Here is a 19235-nt window from a genome sequence, read left to right as displayed (position 1 = left end):
TTGTGATTGTAAAAAGCTGATATTTCCTTTATTCATTTTTTTGTTTGTTGTTTTATTTTAGAAACTTGTAAGGGCAACCCCCCCCCCCCACAATGCTAATGGAGCAAAAGAAGTACATTGGAACGCTCAAATCCCACCACCCTCATTTAAAACTTTTAAAATAGAAAAAAAAATCCAATTCATTCAATAAATATTTACAGCACACCTAGTGACCAGCGCTGTTCTATATACTGGTGATAGAATGATGCTATTAAGGAACTTACAGTCTAGTGGCATGCACAGAATTCTAATAACAGCAATTGAGATATGTAGAAAATACAATTTGGGGACAAAAGTTCACCCAAGTCTGATGAATACAGACTTAGCTACAGGCAGAGGGAACAGGAGCTGGTCAGCATCAGAATAGAGCATTTCAGACAGGACCAACATGTTTATAGAATTTTAGGCTTGAATTAATTTAGAATAGCCTTTCTGAATAATTAAAAAATTTCATTGTGTGAGCATAAAGTGGGGGTGGGTAGGAAGTTGTGAGGGATTGGTGGGAGATGTGCTTTAAGTAGTCAGGTGGGGACCACATCATAAAGGGCATTATACTTTATCTGACAGATGAATTTTAAGTAGAAATTGGCACAATCTTTACTTTCAGAAAGATTACTCTGGTAACAGAATGGAAGATGGATTGAAATAAAGTAATACCAGAGATTAAAACTAATAAGGGGATATTATATTATACAAACAGATAATGAGGACCCAACTTGAGATCAATAGTGGAAATGGGGAGAGGTAAATGATCTAAATAAAATTCAGGAAGTAAAATATATGACAAACATCACAGGTCCCCAGCTAACGGCCAGTCCCTATTTCCAGCCTTCCTTACCTACAACCAAAAAGACTAGAAAAGCCAGATATCCACTCAGATTTATCAGTCACATGTGACCCAATTCTGGATAATTTCTTTGGGGGTGGGGAAAAGGGCGGTTTGGGAAAAGCTTTTCCTTTCTGTTATAAAAGAAAGAGGTACATGTAAAGAAAGCCCCTACCCTCCGCTGTATTCCTTCACATCCTGCTGAATACGGTACTTGGTAGTATGGTAACCATTTTCCAACTACCAGGGTCAAGCCAAAGACAAAAGGCAAATTAGTGAGGATGGCAGAGTGAAAGGATGTAAAGTCCTGGTCCTTGATGACTTGGTTAAGTTGCTAAACCAACCTAAGAACAGTGTCTGGATTTTAAATATCCTTCCAGTTTAAGCCATTAATTGACAAGCTGTTACTTTCAGATAGAAACAACCAAACTGAAACAATGACTGGTGACTGTGAAGGGTTTGCAATAAAGAGTGATTTAGGTTTACTCCCAGGTCTCTGGATTGGGAAACTGAGAAGAAATGAGACAGAATTACAACAAATGAGGTAGATTTTTTTATAATAATAATTTTTAAAATGTAATTCTAGTGAGGGATCTTCACACACTATACAATCCATCCAACAGATACAATCAGTGGTTCAGAGTATCATCACACAGTTGTGTAGTCATCACCATGATCACTTTAAGAATATTTGTGTCACTCCAGAGAAAGAAATAACAAGAAAAAAGAAAAAACTCAAACATACCATACCCCTTAACCCCTCCCTCTTATTGACACAAGAACTGCAGACTACCCAATTTTAAAAATTTCAATAGGGGTAGGTTACACAAGACAGGTAGTATTGACAGATCTATCTATCTATATGCAGATAGATATAGATATGGGTGAAGATACAGATATATCAGCAGAACAAACAAAACATCCAGAAGTAGATCCATACAAACATAGGTTACTTTTTTTTTTCAATATTCTTATATAATCTTTATCAAAGATCAAGGCTATTTGATTATATTTCAACAACTTTAGGTATTTCTTTCTGGTTATTCTAAAACACCGGACACTTAAAAGAAATATCTATATAACAAGTCAGTAGTCACAGTTATTTGTTAAATCCTTATTTCTCAGTTACACCTTGTGCTCCTTTGAAAGGAAGTATGCCCTCTAGAAACTCTATGTTTTATTCGAAATCCCATTTCATAAAGGTAGAATAATCCCTATTCAATACTGTATGTTTGAAACTGTAATCAGATCATCTCCCTGGATGATGTGATTTAGTCAAGAGTGGTTGTTAAACTGGATTAGGTGACAAGATGTCTCCACCCATATGGGTGGGTCTTGACTGGTTTACTGGAGTCCTATAAAAGAGGTAGCATTTTGGAGAGTGGGAGATTCAGAGAGAGCAGAACAGAACGGCATAGCCACAAGAAGCAGAGTCCACCAGCCAGTGGCCTTTGGAGATGAAGAAGGAAAATGCCTCCCAGGGAGCTTCATGAAACAGGGAGCCAGGAGAACCTAGCAGATGACGCCATGTTCGCTATGTGTCCTTCCAGATGAGAGTGGAACCCTGACCGTGTTCACCATGTGCCTTTTCAGATGAGAGAGAAACCTTGACTGTGTTCACCATGTGCCCTTCTACTTGAGAAGGAAACCCTGAGCTTCACTGGCCTTCTTGAGCCAAGGTATCTTTCCCTGGATGCCTTAGATTGGACATTTCTATAAACTTGCTCTAATTGGGACATTTTCTCGGCCTTAGAACTGTAAACTAGCAACTCATTAAATTCCTCGTTTTAAAAGCCATTCTGTTTCTGGTATATTGCATTCTGACAGCTAGCAAACTAGAACACACCTCTTCCCTCTCATTTGATATTTCTCTCAATCTTCAGGGATATCTGGGCAATGACCATTTTAACTTTTTCATGCTGGAAAGGGGTTTTTACATTCTGGGGTAGAGGAATAAAACTGATTGATGTTCTCTCTCTCTCTCCCTCTATACATATATATTTTTATTTTTCGCATGGGCAGGCACCGGGAATCGAACCTGGGTTTCTGGCATGGCAGGAGAGAACTCTGCCTGCTGAGCCACCGTGGCCCAACCGAGATAGATTTTTTTAGTAGGAGTGTGAGGTGGGGAAAGGAAGAAAGGGAGGAGGAAAAGTTGGTCCTAGACATATTGATTTAGAGATATTATGGAGTCATTAAGTTGAAGAGGCTCAGTATATTTAGATGTATGAGCACGGAACTCAAAATATCTGAATATCTCATCTACAGATGTATGAAAAGTCAGAACTACCACAACTGTATGACTTCACACTCTCTTGAAGGAGTTTAATGAACATCAGAGGGTCAAGTTATGAAATCCAAACAAAAATCTTCCTTATTGAAGAGTCCTAGAAAGTGCATCTTTTCCATTCTTTTAAGACCAAAGATGTAGAGCTATTATTTAAAAACAGTAAGAATTTTGTTTATAGAATTTGCACACATTATCACACTACTGCACATTTTTATTTTATAAAAATTCATTAGCAGCCAAGGTAATCGGAAAAGTACAAAATCTGGGTCTATGAAAAATGACCTTCACATTAATCTTAGGTTAAAGCAACTACACCAGAGTTGTCCCAGTAAGTGAAACTGATCTGAATCACCTTCTCTGCTATATATGCTAGTAAATTAGTAATACACGAATAACCTCATTCCCAAGACTCAGAAAATAACTCCAGGGCATGTTTTATTAGTAGTAGAATTACCCCAAAGTACACAGAGGAACATAATCACTGAGAAGGCAGCAAGCAATAATTTAGCAGCACTATGCATGAGTAACCTTATGAGGATTATACTATGAGAAGGAAGTTAATATAGGTGGCCCTGATTACATTACTTTCATGTATGTGGCAGAGTTATGGAAGGATTGAAATGACCAGCAGCCACCCAACCAAAACTACAGCCTGAATTGGAACGGGGGCAGCCTGATGGGCAGAAAATCACAAGGACACACAGCAAGAAATTCCTAAAAACAGTGATTATAACCACAAACCAAGTTGATTTTCATGTTTTCAAAGTTTGGATGCGATAGCTAATATACACCTGCACAGATGACAGCAACTCTCATCAAAGGGCTTATGATGAATAGGAAGTACTAACAAAGATAAAAAGAATTTACCCTTGGCATCAAGCAAAAAAAAATGTTTCAAAAACAAGTGACTTGAGAAAAATGAGTGTAATACACAAAAATTTATACCTAACCCATTGATCTTAATTCCAAATCACAACTCTGATCACACTGTACCCCGCCATGAAAGTTTCAAATGGTTTGCCCTGGCCCAGAGAACACCTCCCCCCATCTCAAGTCCTTCACTTAAGCCACATCTATTCAAGTTCTAATCAAACTTGCAGCTTTGTATTTCATGTGTACATCTAGTTATACCAGATCAGCTGCTATTTCCCAAATACAACCCACGTTTTTCTACTCCTGCCATTTTGCTCATCTGTTTGTTCTCTACTCATGGAGATCCTATCAATCCTTCCAAGTTTCACCCCTTAATATTTTCCCAGCATTTCCTGAGCCTACAACCACAAGTACTCTCCTCTCTGGAATCTGTTTCTGCTCTTATCAAAATCATTCTATCCTCTCTAGAATTGTTACTATTCTTGTACCTTTCCTATGATATTCTAAATTCTTTAAAGAAAACTTATCTTTGTGGCCTATATAGAATTAAAATTAAAATAATTATAGGTTGCTGAATTAGCGGCATAAAATACAGACCTAAGACCCTTGAAAGAATATAGAAGGGCAAGTTCACTAGAAGTCTAGTAATTCAATCTGTTATTATGATAAACATTCATATGCTCCATCTCTTGTTGATAGGAAAAAGCAATATAAAGATAAATAAATGAGGGAATTGTTCAGTAGAGAGTATCCTCAGACTGTGATCTAGAAATTTTAGATTCTATTTTTCATTTTCTGGGCAGGTCACTTACCCTTTTCTTTGCCTGCTTCTTCTGTAACTATCTACCTTATAAACATGATACGAGGAATAAGATCTTTGTTAATCAGCACATTTCCTTCCTTTAAAAAATACTGGTTTGAGTATTATCTCTAGCTTTTCCTATGTTTATCACAACTAGCAATGATTTTCCTGATTCATAGAATATCTAAGATCTAAAGAAACACATCATATGACAAAAAAGAGTGTATTTTCAGTTTTATTTAAAAAGCTTAAACCTTTCTCTTTGTTTACCCTCACAGATTTAAGCCCCTGAAACAGTGGCTTCTGGTCGTTGCATATTCCTAATTTAAACAGGATTTTAAATGCTCTCAAGTGTGGAGAATATATTCAGATCACTCTGGAAGGTGGAGGTGGTGCACAGAAACAGTATAAAAGCAATAAAAAAAAAAATCTTGAAAAATAAAGGTGCCTAGTTGAACTCAAAAAGTTTCAATCTAGAGTTTTCCTAACTAGTAACATAAGCCAAAGACTACAAAGTGCCATGCTTTTCTAGGATCTCTAGTTTGATTTTTCTCTGTGAAATTTTCTAACAAGCTTCAATTTCCTCAAAGCTTTAACACATTTCCTTTAACCTCCACCCTCAGATAAGAACTCAACCAAGGACAGTCACAGGCAATCCCTAAATCTTCCTGACATAATTCCTAGATAAGGTATGGGGAATCCCTTTCTATTCGACACATGACACTATACATTTAGAAACTTACTAATTAACCAAAAGCAAACAAACCAAGCATGCATCTAACTTCAACAACGTTTCTCTTCTGGCGCTTTTTCTTGGAGTATTTCAATTGCAACGTTAAGGCAAACCAGTCCTTGGACTCTATTCTGTGTGCTTGCACTACTAATAAGTTCGATGACATAATAGACAAGTTCCCTTCTCTTTCCTATCACGTCATCTACCTGTTGCATCACCTGTAAAGTGGTCTTCAGAATCTAGGAAAGGAGCACCACCATGACCTCGTAAATAATTCAGCGGGGCTATAATCTTGATAGATTTCAGCCTCATTCATTTTAACGAAGTTGCCAAGGAGGCGAGGGTGTGTTGGCTTCCGTTCACCTTTGAAAAGATTCTAGAATGGGCACCGCCAAGCTGTGACTTTCTGGACTTAGAGGGGCTTGGGAGTTTTTGAAGACGTAGGTACTAAGCGATTTAAGTCTCAGTAGAAGCAGAGAGGAAAAGGGCAGGCAATCGAATCAGGGGGAAGAGGGGGTACCCCGGGATCCAGGTGGTAGTGGGGTGGGAATTGCGGCAGCGGCTTTTCAGAACGGGCACCGCTCGTTGGCCAAGGGGTCGGGCCCAGCGCCAGGACCCGGCCAAGCCGAGGGCGTGGGAAAGGTTCGACCCGACCCGAGCCACGGCCAAAGTCCTCGGGTTGACTGAGCAGCACTAGGAGGCACGTCGACGTGTACGAGGATTAAAAAATAATACACCCCCCTTCCCCCATCCACAGAGAACTAAGCTTGTGGTGGAGACGCAAACCAGCAAGCGCTTGGGGACCAGGGTCCGAGCCCGACCGGCGAGAGGATGCCGGCCTGGGCCGGGGGCTCAGGGCCGCCAGGGGCCGCACTCACCATGTCGTACACGTTGAGCACCACTAACTGGTTAGCCCCCATTCTCCTCCCCGCGGCCGCCGCCTCGTCCTCAAGCCGCTCCGACAGAGCGGAGCCAGAGGCCGCTCCCACCCCCGCGGGCGCTTCGGGGGGCCCGAGCCGGGCACTAAGCACACAGCCCGGCCCGCGACAGTCGAGGCTGGAGCATGGGGAGACGAAGCCGCTCCGGGGGACCGCCGACTGAAGCCCTCTGCGCCGACGGGGCCGGTCAGATGGCCAGCCCGCTCCAGCTCAGGCTCCTCCCCTAGGCGGCAGACACGTGGGGAAAGGCGGGGCCTGAGCGAGGGGCGGGCACCCGGCGCCCGAGGGCGGGGCCGGCCCGGCGCCGGGCCTGAAGCCGCCTGCGCCCTGGTACTTTGCCGCCGCACCTCCAGACTTAAAATGGCCGCAGCCTCAGCGCCTGTGAGTCCTAAAAGCGCAAGGTCCCAGAAAGACTACAGTTCCCAGGATGCAGTGCAGACTGCACGGCTTGCGGCTTGAAGCGCGGAGGCGGAGTCTCAGCCACAAGGGTATTCGTCGCTGCGTATTCCTAGTCCTTGACTACAGCTCCTAGCATGCAGCGCGGGTACCGGATCTTCTAGACCTGGCCTACCCGGGAGACTTCGGCTCCTAGTATGCAGCGGGGGTACCGGATCTTCTAGACCTGGGCTCCCTAGGCGATTTCAGCTCCCAGCATGCAGCGGGGGTACCGGATCTTCTAGACCTGGTCTCCCCGGAAGACTTCATCTCCCAGAATACAGCGCTTTGGATTTGCCGTGGTATTCGTGGTCGCCTGCCCTTGGCGCGCGGGAATTCTTCTCACCTTCAACCTCTGTTTGCTGGTGTTGCTGTTTTGAATTTATGTCACTTTGAGCTCGATGATGGCAACGAACTGTCGCTGGAGGACCCTAAGTTTTCCAAATCCCCACCTCACTTTTATTTTTTCGTAGGAAGAGGGGTAGGAATAGAGGAAGGTGGGGTGTGGGGAGTAAGGTATATCCAGTTAATCTTCGGTATGGAATTGTGCATTTTGTGAAACTGTCCTGCTGAGTTGGGAACACAATACAGTATCCACCGATTAGCACAACCCTAGCAAATAGTACGTGCTTTTGCATTCATTCAACAAATATTTGTTGTGTGCCTACCGTATGCCAGGCAGTTGCATAAACCCTCGGCATGCACTGATAAACAAGAGGGGAGACACAAAATAGGGTGAATGAATATAGGGTGAAGTGATGGAGAGTGAATGACTTGATTGTCCGCACTGACTGAGGTGAGCTTTGAACTGAGATCCGAATAATAAAAAGTCAATCTTGGAATATCAGGGGGATAAGTATTCTAGTCAAATGTGACAGCAAGTGTAAAGATCCTGAATCAGAAAGGAGCTTGCTGTATTCAGGGGAACAAAAGACCCATTGGCTGGAGCATGGTGGATAAGGAGATGATGATATTAGGTAAACAGGTATGCAGAAGCCAGGCCATGTAGGGCTTTTAAAAGTCGTAATAGGGTTTAGATTTTAAGTGAAAACGGGAGGGTTTTGGATCAGGGAGTGAATAATTGTGTTTGTGTCGTAAAAAGATGACTTGTGATTGCTACCTGGGAAATGGATTTTAGACTGGCAGAGGTAGAAACAGGAAGATCAGTGTGGTAAATTGTAAAAATGACCACAAATTATTCTCATCCTTCTATCCGCACCCGTTGGTCATATCTCTGCACAGAAACTGTATTGGCCTATGACTTGCTTTTCCCAAAAGGATAGTAGCAAACATAATGCAAGCAGAGGCTTGAAAAACACTTGTAATTTGGGGTTTGCCCTCTGCTGATTTGGGAATCTTGTGACCACAACCATATTAATAAATTTGAGCTAGCTTTATGGGTGATAAGGGACACATAGTCAAATCATTACTGCAACCCAGCTGAGTTCTACCTAACTGCCAGTCATGGGAGTGAGGTTCTATACCAACCCTGCCTAGCAAGCCAGCCCTGACCAGAAGAATGGCACAACCGACCTTCATAATGTAAGAAATGTTGTTTTAAGGCATGAAGTTTTGGGAGTGATTACGTGGCTAAAACTACCATATAGGAAGCTATTCCAAAACTGCATGTTAGAAGGTGACTTTGACTTTACTGTTAAGCAGTTGTAGGGGAGGAGATGAATGAAAAGAACAGCAGGAATAGTTGAGGAATGAATATAAAATGAGGAAATAAAGACAACTGTAGGCACTTTGGGGCAGTCTGGATAGGGCTCTGTAGTCATTTTAAAGATGAAAGCTATTGGGGTATACTTGTTTGTAAACAGAGAAATTGATAATGTAGGAGATAAGGGATAATTGCAAGGGCACAGTAAGAAGGGGAGAGGATGCACAAGAGGGGTTAGTCTTTAATAGGAGGCATGCTTTATCCATAGTGATGGCATGGAAGGCAGAATAATGGATAAGATGCAGGCAGATTGGAAAGTTTGAGATAAGGGAAATGAAATCTTTCTTTTCTCGTTTGCTATGATTTTCTCAGTGAATTATGAGGCAAGATTGGCAGGTGAGAGGTGAGGGGAAGGATGTAGAGTGTTGAAGGAGAAGACAAAATAGTAATTTGGGAGAGTGGGAAAATAAATATACCAGGGAAACACACTTGAATTGTCAGGCATGTTGAGTGCCAGTAATGTAGTGTGTATCATTGTTATTTAACTGTCCTCAGATTGAGGTTGTGTATAAAGTTCTAAAATTTGTTTTTGTGTGTACAGCTGCTTCACTTCCTTTCCCCACTGTGACATTCTCCCCATGTAACCCAATTGAATAAATTATGGATGTGAAGAAAAGGTACTATCATTTAGTCCTGACTGTACTACTCTGAGGCTTAAACTGCTGGTTTATTTCTCTTTTACTCTGCACATTCTCCCTTTCTCCATTGTGATCTCATCCATGTTCACAGTGTGGTACATATCACATATATGTGTTCATGTGTCATATCTCCATCTCCAATGCCCTTCTCTCTTCAGAGTGCTAGTCTATATAACTTGCAGCTTACTGGCCTTCTCTACTGGAATGTGTGTTTCCTGTTGCTGATACAACAACAGGTGTAACAGGTTGTAACAACAGGTAGCAGCACTTAATCGCCAAAGACAGGGTAGACATGGCTGTTATAATAGACAGCAAACTCAAAGCAGGCGTCAAAATTATATGACTCACAGAGATTTCTGGCATTGGCTAGTAAATCATGGGGTACCTAGAAATACAATAGAAGGGCAGTCTACTAAATTCTTATTCGAGCTGTATAAACAAAAGAGTTCTAGGTCAAGTGAACAGAAGTCTAACCTGAATTACAGAAACACAGAGTCACGGCCCCTTAATCAATTTCCAGACTTGAAACAGTTTACAGATCCAGAGCCCCTTCAATGAAGGGGAGGCCAGGTCCCTTTGGGGGAGAACTCTGTTACACTGCCACAAATTTATACTGTTAATCTTCCTCCAAGCCTTCCCCAAGGAGACCAACAGCCCTTTACCAGGGTAACTGTGCATTGGGAAAAAGGAAAGGATCAGATATTTCGGGGATTGTTAGACACTGGTTCAGAAGTGACATTAATTCCAGAGGACCCAAAACATCACCCAGGTCCACCAGTCAGAGTGGGGGCTCATGGAGGCCAGGTGATCAATGGAGTTTTAGCTCAGGTCCGTCTCACAGTGGGTCCAGTTGGCCCCCGGACCCATTCTGTAGTTATTTCCCCAGTTCCAGAATGTATAATTGGTATAGACATACTAAGCAACTGGCAGAATCCCCACATGGGCTCTCTAACTCGTGCAGTGAGGGCTATTATGGTGGGAAAGGCCAAGTGGAAGCCACTAGAACTGCCCCTACCAAGCAAAATAGTAAATCAGAAGCAATACTGGATTCCTGGAGGGATTGCAGAGATTACTACCAGTCTTAAGGACTTGAAGGATGCAGGGGTGGCGATTCCCACCACATCCCCATTTAACTCTCCTATTTGGCCTGTGCAGAAAACAGATGGGTCTCGGAGGATGACAGTGTATTATTGTAAGCTCAACCAGGTGGTCACTCCAATTGCAGCTGCTGTTCCAGATGTGGTATCATTGCTTGAGCAAATCAATACATCCCCTGGTACCTGGTATGCAGCTATTGATCTGGCAAATGCTTTTTTCTCAATAGCTATTAGTAAGGACCACTAGAAACAGTTTACTTTCAGCTGGCAAGGTCAGCAATATAGGTTCACTGTCCTACCTCAGGGGTATATCAATTCCCCAGCTCTATGTCATAATCTTGTCCGCAGGGACCTTGATCATTTCTCCCTCCCACAAGACACCACACTGGTCCATTATATTGATGATATCATGTTAATTGGACCTAGTGAGCAAGAAGTAGCAACTACTCTAGACTTACTGGTAAGGAATTTGCGTGTCAGAGGATGGGAGATAAATCCAACAAAAATACAGGGGACTTCCACCTCAGTGAAATTTCTAGGTGTCCAGTGGTGTGGGGCATGTCGAGATATCCCTTCTAAGGTGGAAGGTAAGTTGCTGCATCTGGCCCCTCCTGCGACTGAAAAAGAGGCACCACGCCTAGTTGGTCTTTTGGATTTTGGTGACGACATATTCCTCATTTGGGTGTGCTATTCCAGCCCATTTATCAAGTGACCAGAAAAGCTGCTAATTTTGAGTGGGGACCTGAACAAGAGGAGGCTCTGCGACAGGTCCAGGCTGCTGTACAAGCTGCTCTGCCACTTGGGCCATATGATCCAGCAGATCCAATGGTGCTGGAAGTGTCAGTGGCAAATAGAAATGCCTTTGGCAGGCCCCTATAGGAGAATCACAATGCGGACCCTTAGGATTTTGGAGCAAAGCCTTACCATCTGCTGCAGATAACTACTCTCCTTTTGAGAAACAGCTTCTGGCCTGGTACTGTGCCTTAGTAGAGACTGAACGCTTAACCATGGGCCACCAAGTTACCCTGAGACCTGAGTTGCCTATTATGAGCTGGGTGTTGTCTGACCCACCAAGCCATAAAGTTGGGCATGCGCAGCAGCACTCTATTGTAAAATGGAAATGGTATATACGAGATAGGGCCAGAGAAGGTCCTACAGGTACAAGTAAGTTACATGAAGAAGTGGCCGAAATGCCCATGGTCTTCACTCCTGCCACATTACCTTCTCTTTCCCAGACCAGAGTTATTGCCTCTTGGGAAGTTCCTTATAGTGAATTGACTGAGGAAGAGAAAACTCGGGCCTGGTTTACAGATGGTTCAGCACGATATGCAGGTACCACCCAAAAGTGGACAGCTGCAGCACTACAACCCCTTTCTGGGGTGTCCTTGAAGGACAGTGGTGGGGGAAATCCTCCCAGTGGACAGAACTTTGAGCAATGCACCTGGTTGTTAATTTTGCTTGGAAGGAAAACTGGCCAGAGGTTCATTTGTATACTAACTCATGGGCTGTTGCTAATGGTTTGGCTGGATGGTCAGGGACTTGGAAAGACCATTATTGGAAAATTGGTGACAAAGAGGTCTGGGGAAGAAGTATGTGAATAGACCTTTCTGAGTGGGCTAAAAACATGAACATATTTGTGTCCTGTGTGAATGCACACCACATGGTGACTTCAGCAGAGGAAGGTTTTAATAATCAAGTGGATAAGATGACCCGTTCTGTGGATACCAGTCAGCCTCTTTCCCCAGCAACTCCTGTCATTGCCCATTGGGCTTATGAACAAAGTGGTCACGGTGGTAGGGATGGAGGTTATGCATGGGCTCAGTAACATGGACTTCCACTCACCAAGGGTCACTTGGCTAAAGCCACTGCTGAGTGTCCAATCTGCCAGCAGCAGAGACCTATACTCAGCCCCCAATATGGCACCATATTCTCTTTACCCTCAGCAAGCACTTCAGCTGGCTATGGTTCTTTGCCTGGTGGGGTGACCCAAACCTTCATTCCTGAAATTTCAGAGCCATTAGTAGTTCTGCCTGGATTGGGTTGTTGCAGTTTTCCATTGATTTTAATCATAGGGCATGGTAATACTAAAAGACACCCTAGGGGATCTCCTATATTCCACCCCGAGGTGACCAGCCAGCTACATGGTGGCAGGTTGATTACATTGGACCACTCCCTTCATGGAAGGGGCAGTGATTTGTTCTAACTGGAATAGACACATACTCTGGATATGGGTTTGCTTTCCCTGCACGCAATACTTCTGCCAAAACTACCATCCGTGGGCTTATAGAATGCCTTATCCATCGTCATGGTATTCCACATAGCATTGCTTCTGATCAAGGAACACACTTCACAGCAAATGAAGTGCGGGAATGGGCACATGCTCATGGAATTCTCTGGTCTTACCATGTTCCCCATCATCCAGAAGCAGCTGGATTGATAGAACGGTGGAATGGCCTTTTGAAAACTCAATTATGGTGCCAACTAGGTGGGAATACCTTGAAAGGCTAGGGTAATGTTCTTCAGGAAGCTGTATATGCTCTGAATCAGCGTCCGCTGTATGGTGTTGTTTCTCTCATAGCCAGGATCCATGGGTCCAGGAACCAAGGGGTGGAATTGGGAGTGGCATCACTCACATCCCCCCTAGTGATCCACTAGGAAAATTTTTGCTTCCTGTCCCTGCGACCCTGAGCTCTGCTGGTGTACAGATTTTAGTTCCAAAATGAGGAGTGCTTGCTCCAGGAGAAACAACAATGATTCCACTGAACTGGAAGTTAAGACTGGCACCTGGTCAGTTTGGGCTATTTATGCCACTGGATCAACAAGCCAAGAAGGGGTTTACATTATTGTCTGGGGTGATTGGCCCTGACTATCAGGGGGAAGTAGGACTGCAACTACATAATGGAGGTAAAGAAGAGTTTTCTTGGAATATAGGAGATCCCCTAGGGCGTCTTTTAATATTACCATGCCCTGTGATTAAAATCAATGGAAAACTGCAATAACCCAATCCAGGCAGAACTACCAATGGCTCTGAAACTTCAGGAATAAAGGTTTGGGTCACACCTCCAGGCAAAGAACCATGGCCAGCTGAAGTGCTTGCTGAGGGTAAAGGGAACATGAAATGGGTAGTGGAAGAAGGTAATGATAAATATGAACTTTGACCACATGATCAGTTACAGAAACAAGGACTGTAATGCTGTTTTGTTCATGTTATACTATTTAAGTTGTAAGATATCAAGTTTAAGAATGAATATCACCCAAGGATTTGCGCCCTATTCTGGGTGCAAATTTAATGCATTTCCATTACTGAGTTTCCAGATTTAATGTGTTTCCAGTTATATGCAGGACGGTTGAGTATTGTTAGGTGAAAGAAAAAAATGTGTGTTTTATTGTTTTTTATTTAGAAATTAGGTATGGTTTAAGGTGGTATGTATAGCTGCCAAGTTGACAACGGGTGGACTGTCATGGTCAGGTTCATGTGTCAACTTGGCCAAGTGGTGGTACCTGTTTGGTTGGGCAAATGCTGGCCTGTCTGTTGCAATGAGGGCATTTCATAGAATTAAATCATGATCATGTCAGCTACATCCACAGCTGATTCCATTTGTAATCAGTGAAAGGGGAGTGTCTTTTGCAATGAGTAATGCTTAATCTGATCACTGGAAGTCTTTTAAGGAGGATTCAGAAGAGACAGGCTCTTCCTGTTTCAGCTGGTGAGCCACTCCTGTGGAGTTCATCCAGACCCTCCATTGGAATCATCAGCTTCACAGCCTGCTCCGTGGATTTTGGACTCTGTGTTCCCATGGTCACGTGAGACACTTTTATAAATTTTATATTTTTGAGTATTCCCTGTTGATTCTGTTTCTCTAGAGAACCCTAACTAATACACCTTCCTTCTGTCTTCTGCTGAATTTCTGGTCACTCCATCTTGGTGACTTCAAAAATCAACCGAGACTCAATTTCCCTTGACCTTTAAGTTCCTTGTCTTTTCCCTGTATTCCACCTCAGCCCCCACTATACCCTAGACCTTGACATGATTGATAACTAGATTAGCTCTAACATCTTGATACCAAAGATTCCATTCTCTGAACATTATTTCCTAACTTTTCAGCTCAATTATGCTATAGTGCCCATACTGTTAGCAAGACTTCAATCACACTGTAATCTCCAGTCCATTGAATTGGAGATTTTCTTACTTTTCCTCTTACTTAGTTTAGAGTCTATATAATTATTTAATTGAATATACTTCCTTGCGTTTTGTAATCACTTGACAAAACTAAATCATTCAGACCCAATTCTCCCATTACTCTTTGCTGTACTAAAGTGGCTAAATCTAGTTATGAAAAAAACATAGAACCTTAGCAACAGTTTCACTTTAATGACCACACATTTCATGTGTGTCCTCATAACTGTCCAAAAATCTTCTATTTCCTTGGTAAAATTACTTTTATTCTCTATTTCTTTTCCTTTTTCTTCTCTCTTCATATCTCCAATACCTGGTTTTCAGCTGATAACTTCACTACCGAAATATAGAAGTACTGAGAACCATGTTTCAGTCACGGTCATCTGAGACATAGATGTCAAAATGAGATTAAACATTCAAGGATTTTATTAGGGGGCATGCTAATGTGAAAGAAAATAGGAAAGGGCTGAAGAAGGCTAGGAGAGCTGTCAGACCACAATGCAAGTCTCGACTTACCTTGAGTGAAGGAAATAGAGAGAGATGATTGGATGGAAATAACCTAGATTGCCCTGCACTCTAAGGGAAAAGTTGCTGACAAAGGAGTCTTGTATCTATCAGGACTGAATTTGCCATAGTGTCTTTGCCATACTAAGTCATTGGCCAGGAGCGGTCTGTAGAAGAGATGGCCTCAGTACAAACCTAACAGTGGATTTCAGAGGGCAGAGGCTGGATTCCTTGGTTAGTTATGCTCCCTTAGTAGGAGTTCTGAGAGGTGTATTATGACCTACACAGTCCAGCTCTTGTACCATGCACATCTACTTCTTCACACATATATAGGAAGCTGTTTCTCCAGGTTCCCATGGGCCTTTCTTCCGGAGTGAAACCTCAGAATTGGGATGCCAATGAGATATATCACAGCCCTATTGCTGCAACTGGTACTCATCCTCTCCCTCCTCTATCCATTCTAAATTCTCATCATTTTCTACCATCACCTGTTGGTGGCTTACCTGGAGGTGTGATCTAAATATTCATTTCTGAAGGATCTGAGCATTTAATTTAAATACTCTGCTCAGTTTGGAGCAGATGAACATATGTCCACGTGCAGTTACAATGAGACAAAAGAGTACTGGGAGATGCCCAAATGGATCGTTGGGTTCCATACTATTGCAAGGCAGTTCTCCATGTAATTTCTGCATGTCTCATGACAGATTTTAGATCTGCTCAAACAACCTTTGAAGGTAGAGATAATGTCTCCCTTGAGGTCAGAGGGCAATTTGTTTCTGATGAGGATAATAAGAATGTCTTCTTTTAGGTCAAAGGCTGGACAAGTTCGCTAGCAGTCCCCTTGTAAAATTGGGGTTTTCCTAAGATTAGTGTTCCTCGGCCATGTGCATAGCATCTACTTGGGTCTGCCTCCACATCATCCCTATGGGACCTGGAGGCAATGGGAACAGATGCAAACAAGACGTTCATGCTGTCTGCTATGCTGTAAATAATAAACTGTAAAATCCATTTAGGCTTCTTGTCTCCTTACCAGCCAAATCTATGGAAGTGTGGCAAGATGACCTAAAATCAATCAGTCCTGATTTTTAGGGACTTTTTTCAATGGCTTGACATATGTATGTATTTCTGATTGTGTAAAATATCTGATTGTTTCATAGCAGCCCTACTTCCTCCTGCTGATTGGGGTCACTTGCCCTACCAGTATGACTCTTTTTCTTATCTGCTTGTCCCTGGGCACAAAGGAGTCCAAAGTGCCCTGGAAGTAGTCATAGCTTATAGTTCAATGGGATCCTGGCTGTGCTCTTTGGTAACTGTGCACCATTTTTCAGGACCAGGACCTCCAACCCTGCAGAGCCCAGAACTTCATGGATAGGAAGCACAAAGTCTCCCTTTGGGTAATTGGGAGCCATGATCCGTGGAGCTAGTCCTGTTCCACTCCTCAGTTCTGGACCCATGTATTCTTCCTATTGGAGATTCAGTGCCATACAAAAGGCTCTTATTTAATAAATATACTGCGTTCCTCAAGGATTACACCTTATTCTTACAGATTATTTACTCTGAGCTGGCACTTTAGTTGTACCTTTAGAAGTCTGTTCCAGAGTTCTGAGAGGCTGCTTCTTCTGGATGGTGTGGTATATGATAAAACTGGTGGATCCCCTGGTCTTGGGCCTATACCCACACAGTCTTTGTTGTTGTTGGCTACTCTGCTATGTGGGACTCCACATCTGTGGCTCAAGCATCCTGGGGTACCCACATGGTGAGGAAGGCTGAGACTTTGTGGGCAGGAAAGTCAAACCCAGACTTGGAAAAGAGATGAACTGCTGGCCTGATATAGTCAACTTGTGGTTGGGCAATCTCAGGAAATAGTGCTATTTTGGGGGCTCAGTGTTGGTCACTTTGCTGGCAAGTTGGATGTTTAGAGCCAGCACTAGTTAGATTGACCTTGATAAATGGTAGGATATGCATGGCTTCTTTCTCTGGCACAGTGGCCACTCCATTCATAAGGCCCTTCATGGTAGGTCTTGTTTAACTGATAATGAAGATCGAATAATGTCAACTGGCTGAGTCTTGTTGTTTATTTGATTTTTCCATGTCTACATGGCTCTTCTATGGTGGATGCTTTTGATAGATGTTGACATGTGATACAAAATTCTGCACACTTTATGTCCAGTCCCATATATCCATCCAAATACCTCTTCCTCAGACCTCCTTGTCTTTTAAGTTCTCTTCATTCCAGACCCCTGACTAAATGGCGAGGCCACTGATCACTGCCTAGGTATCTGTATATATTTTTACCTCAGGCCACTTCTTCCACATAAAGTGGATTACTAGGTGTACTGCTCACAGCTCTGATAATTGAGGTGGTTTTTCTGTCTCCATTGTATTTCAGGGCCACCCCAGAAGGAGACTGCAGTGCAGCCTCCCCATGTTGCCAGCTTGTACTCACCTTATAAATTGAATATTCATAAACCAAACTTGAGTTTTCTTCTTCTCTTTCAGCTGGTTGTATAGGACCCCTCTCCCTCTCCCCCTGCCTCCATTAGGACCATAGGTACTTGCTGGGGGATGGGCACTGGTACATCAGTGGTGACAGTGGGGTCTGGGCTACTAACTCATGCAGCTTTTGTGTGTCATTTGATACTGCTAGGGCTCAATCTTGGATGTACCATTCCCATGTTATCATGGACTGCTGCTGAATGGTCTGATTTTGTGACTTAGAGGGTCCAACAGAACTCAGCTCATAATGTGAAATGTTGGATGCATGATCACTTGGTCCATTCTGTCTCTACCAGGGCCTAGTAACATGCCAAGAGCTTTTTCTTAAAGGGCACATAATTCTCTGCTGCGGATGAAATGCCCTTACTCCAGAATCTCAGTAAACTGCACTGTGATTCTTTTACTAGAGCTCGGCACAAGCTCAACAGTACATCTTTCCCTCTGACATCTCCAGTGCCATAGACATTTTGGAACAAGTGGCCTAAGTGGCAGCACTGATTGAATCACAACTTGTACCTGTGGCAGAGCCCTTTCCTGCTAGTATCCTTCCTTGTCATCCAGTATATGGGCCAGAGCATTATTCTTAGGTGTGAAATGTATTGCCTCCAAAACCCAAAGAGGCCTCCCAGGCACTGTGCTTCTTTCTTTGTAGTGGGGGATATAAGATGTAGCTATTTGTATTTTACTTCAAAGGGAACATCCCTGTATGTGTCTGACCACACACTGGACCCTTAAAAACGTCACAGAAATGTCTGGTTTCTGAATCTTTCTGGCTTCTGAAAGTGAAGCATCACCAGGCCTCTATTCAAGGCCTCCATTCCAGCCTGCCCACTTTCTTAAGTCTTTCCACTCCTTCCACTACCAACTGCTAGGGAACCCAGGCTTCTCCACTTTGTTGAGAGTTGCCCTTCATATTTTCCAGGCTTCTAAGAGCCACCACAGCAGAGAATGAGCCCCATCCCCTGGGGTCCTTGCTAGTGTGCTAAATCCCATGTCCTGAGGAAATGACTCCAAGTCAATGAATTCTTGCTTGCCCAGTTTTAAAGAACCCTCAGAATGCAATCACAGAGGTATTCCCCTGGCTCATGCAAATGCTTAAAGTTTAGTGTTTGTAATTATCTTGGTGTGTATTTTAGTTTATAAAAGCTGCTGGAATACAATGTGCCAGAAATAGAATGGCTTTTTAAAAAGGAAATTTATTAAATTGCAATTTTACAGTTCTAGGCTGTGAAAATGTCCAAACTAAGTGATCCAGGGAAGGTACCTTGATCCAAGAAAGGCCAGTGGGTCCAGAACACCTCTCTCCACTGGAAAGGCACATGGCGATGTCTGCTAACTTTCTCTTCTCATTTTATAAGGCTTCCCCAGGGGTGTTTTTCTTCTACACCTCCAAAGATCTCTGGCTGTGGGGGCTCTATTGGCACTTTCCAAAATGGTTCCTTTCTAAAGGGCTCCAGTAAGCAACCCCAACTTGAATGGGTAGAGACATATCTCCATGGAACCCATCTAATCAAAAGTTACCACCCACAATTGGGTGGGTCACGTCTCCATGGAAACAATAAAAAAGATCCCACCCAGCAATATTGAAAGAGGGTTAAAGAGCATGGCTTTTCTGGGGTGCATGACAGTTTCAAACCAGCGTATTCAACCCTTTGGATCCCCAG

The 19235-nt window shown here is 43.1% G+C and overlaps 1 protein-coding gene and 1 long non-coding RNA gene across 9 annotated transcripts in view; one reads left to right on the top strand and one right to left on the bottom strand.

Annotated features, from left to right (window-relative positions):
• The window catches only part of DESI2 (desumoylating isopeptidase 2), an 89569-nt gene extending 82828 nt beyond the window's left edge, over positions 1-6741 (bottom strand). For 2 of the 7 annotated variants that reach the window (XM_077168501.1, XM_077168503.1), the window contains exon 1: positions 6442-6741. Coding sequence is in view for 4 of the 7 variants with exons in the window: in XM_077168503.1 (XP_077024618.1) it covers positions 6442-6483 (42 nt within the window). In the remaining 3 variants the exon portion in view is untranslated. Of the gene's footprint in view, positions 1-5573; positions 6408-6441 lie in introns of those variants that run through there. The other 5 variants (XM_077168498.1, XM_077168497.1, XM_077168499.1 and 2 more) reach the window with 5 other exon arrangements.
• Positions 5766-6747, top strand: LOC143690819 (uncharacterized). 2 transcript variants are annotated; one of them, XR_013179203.1, is made up of 2 exons: positions 5766-5906; positions 6321-6747. It is a non-coding gene; the product is annotated as an uncharacterized LOC143690819 (long non-coding RNA). The 2 variants fall into 2 exon arrangements; XR_013179202.1 differs by having other exon boundaries at positions 5766-6003.
• The last annotated feature ends 12488 nt before the right edge of the window (positions 6748-19235 follow it).

This window comes from Tamandua tetradactyla, chromosome 7 (assembly GCF_023851605.1).
Source record: "Tamandua tetradactyla isolate mTamTet1 chromosome 7, mTamTet1.pri, whole genome shotgun sequence".
Classification (NCBI taxonomy): Eukaryota; Metazoa; Chordata; class Mammalia; order Pilosa; family Myrmecophagidae; genus Tamandua; species Tamandua tetradactyla.
The sequence above is the reverse complement of the archived record's forward strand: the minus strand, read 5'-3'. Positions and strand labels throughout refer to the sequence as shown.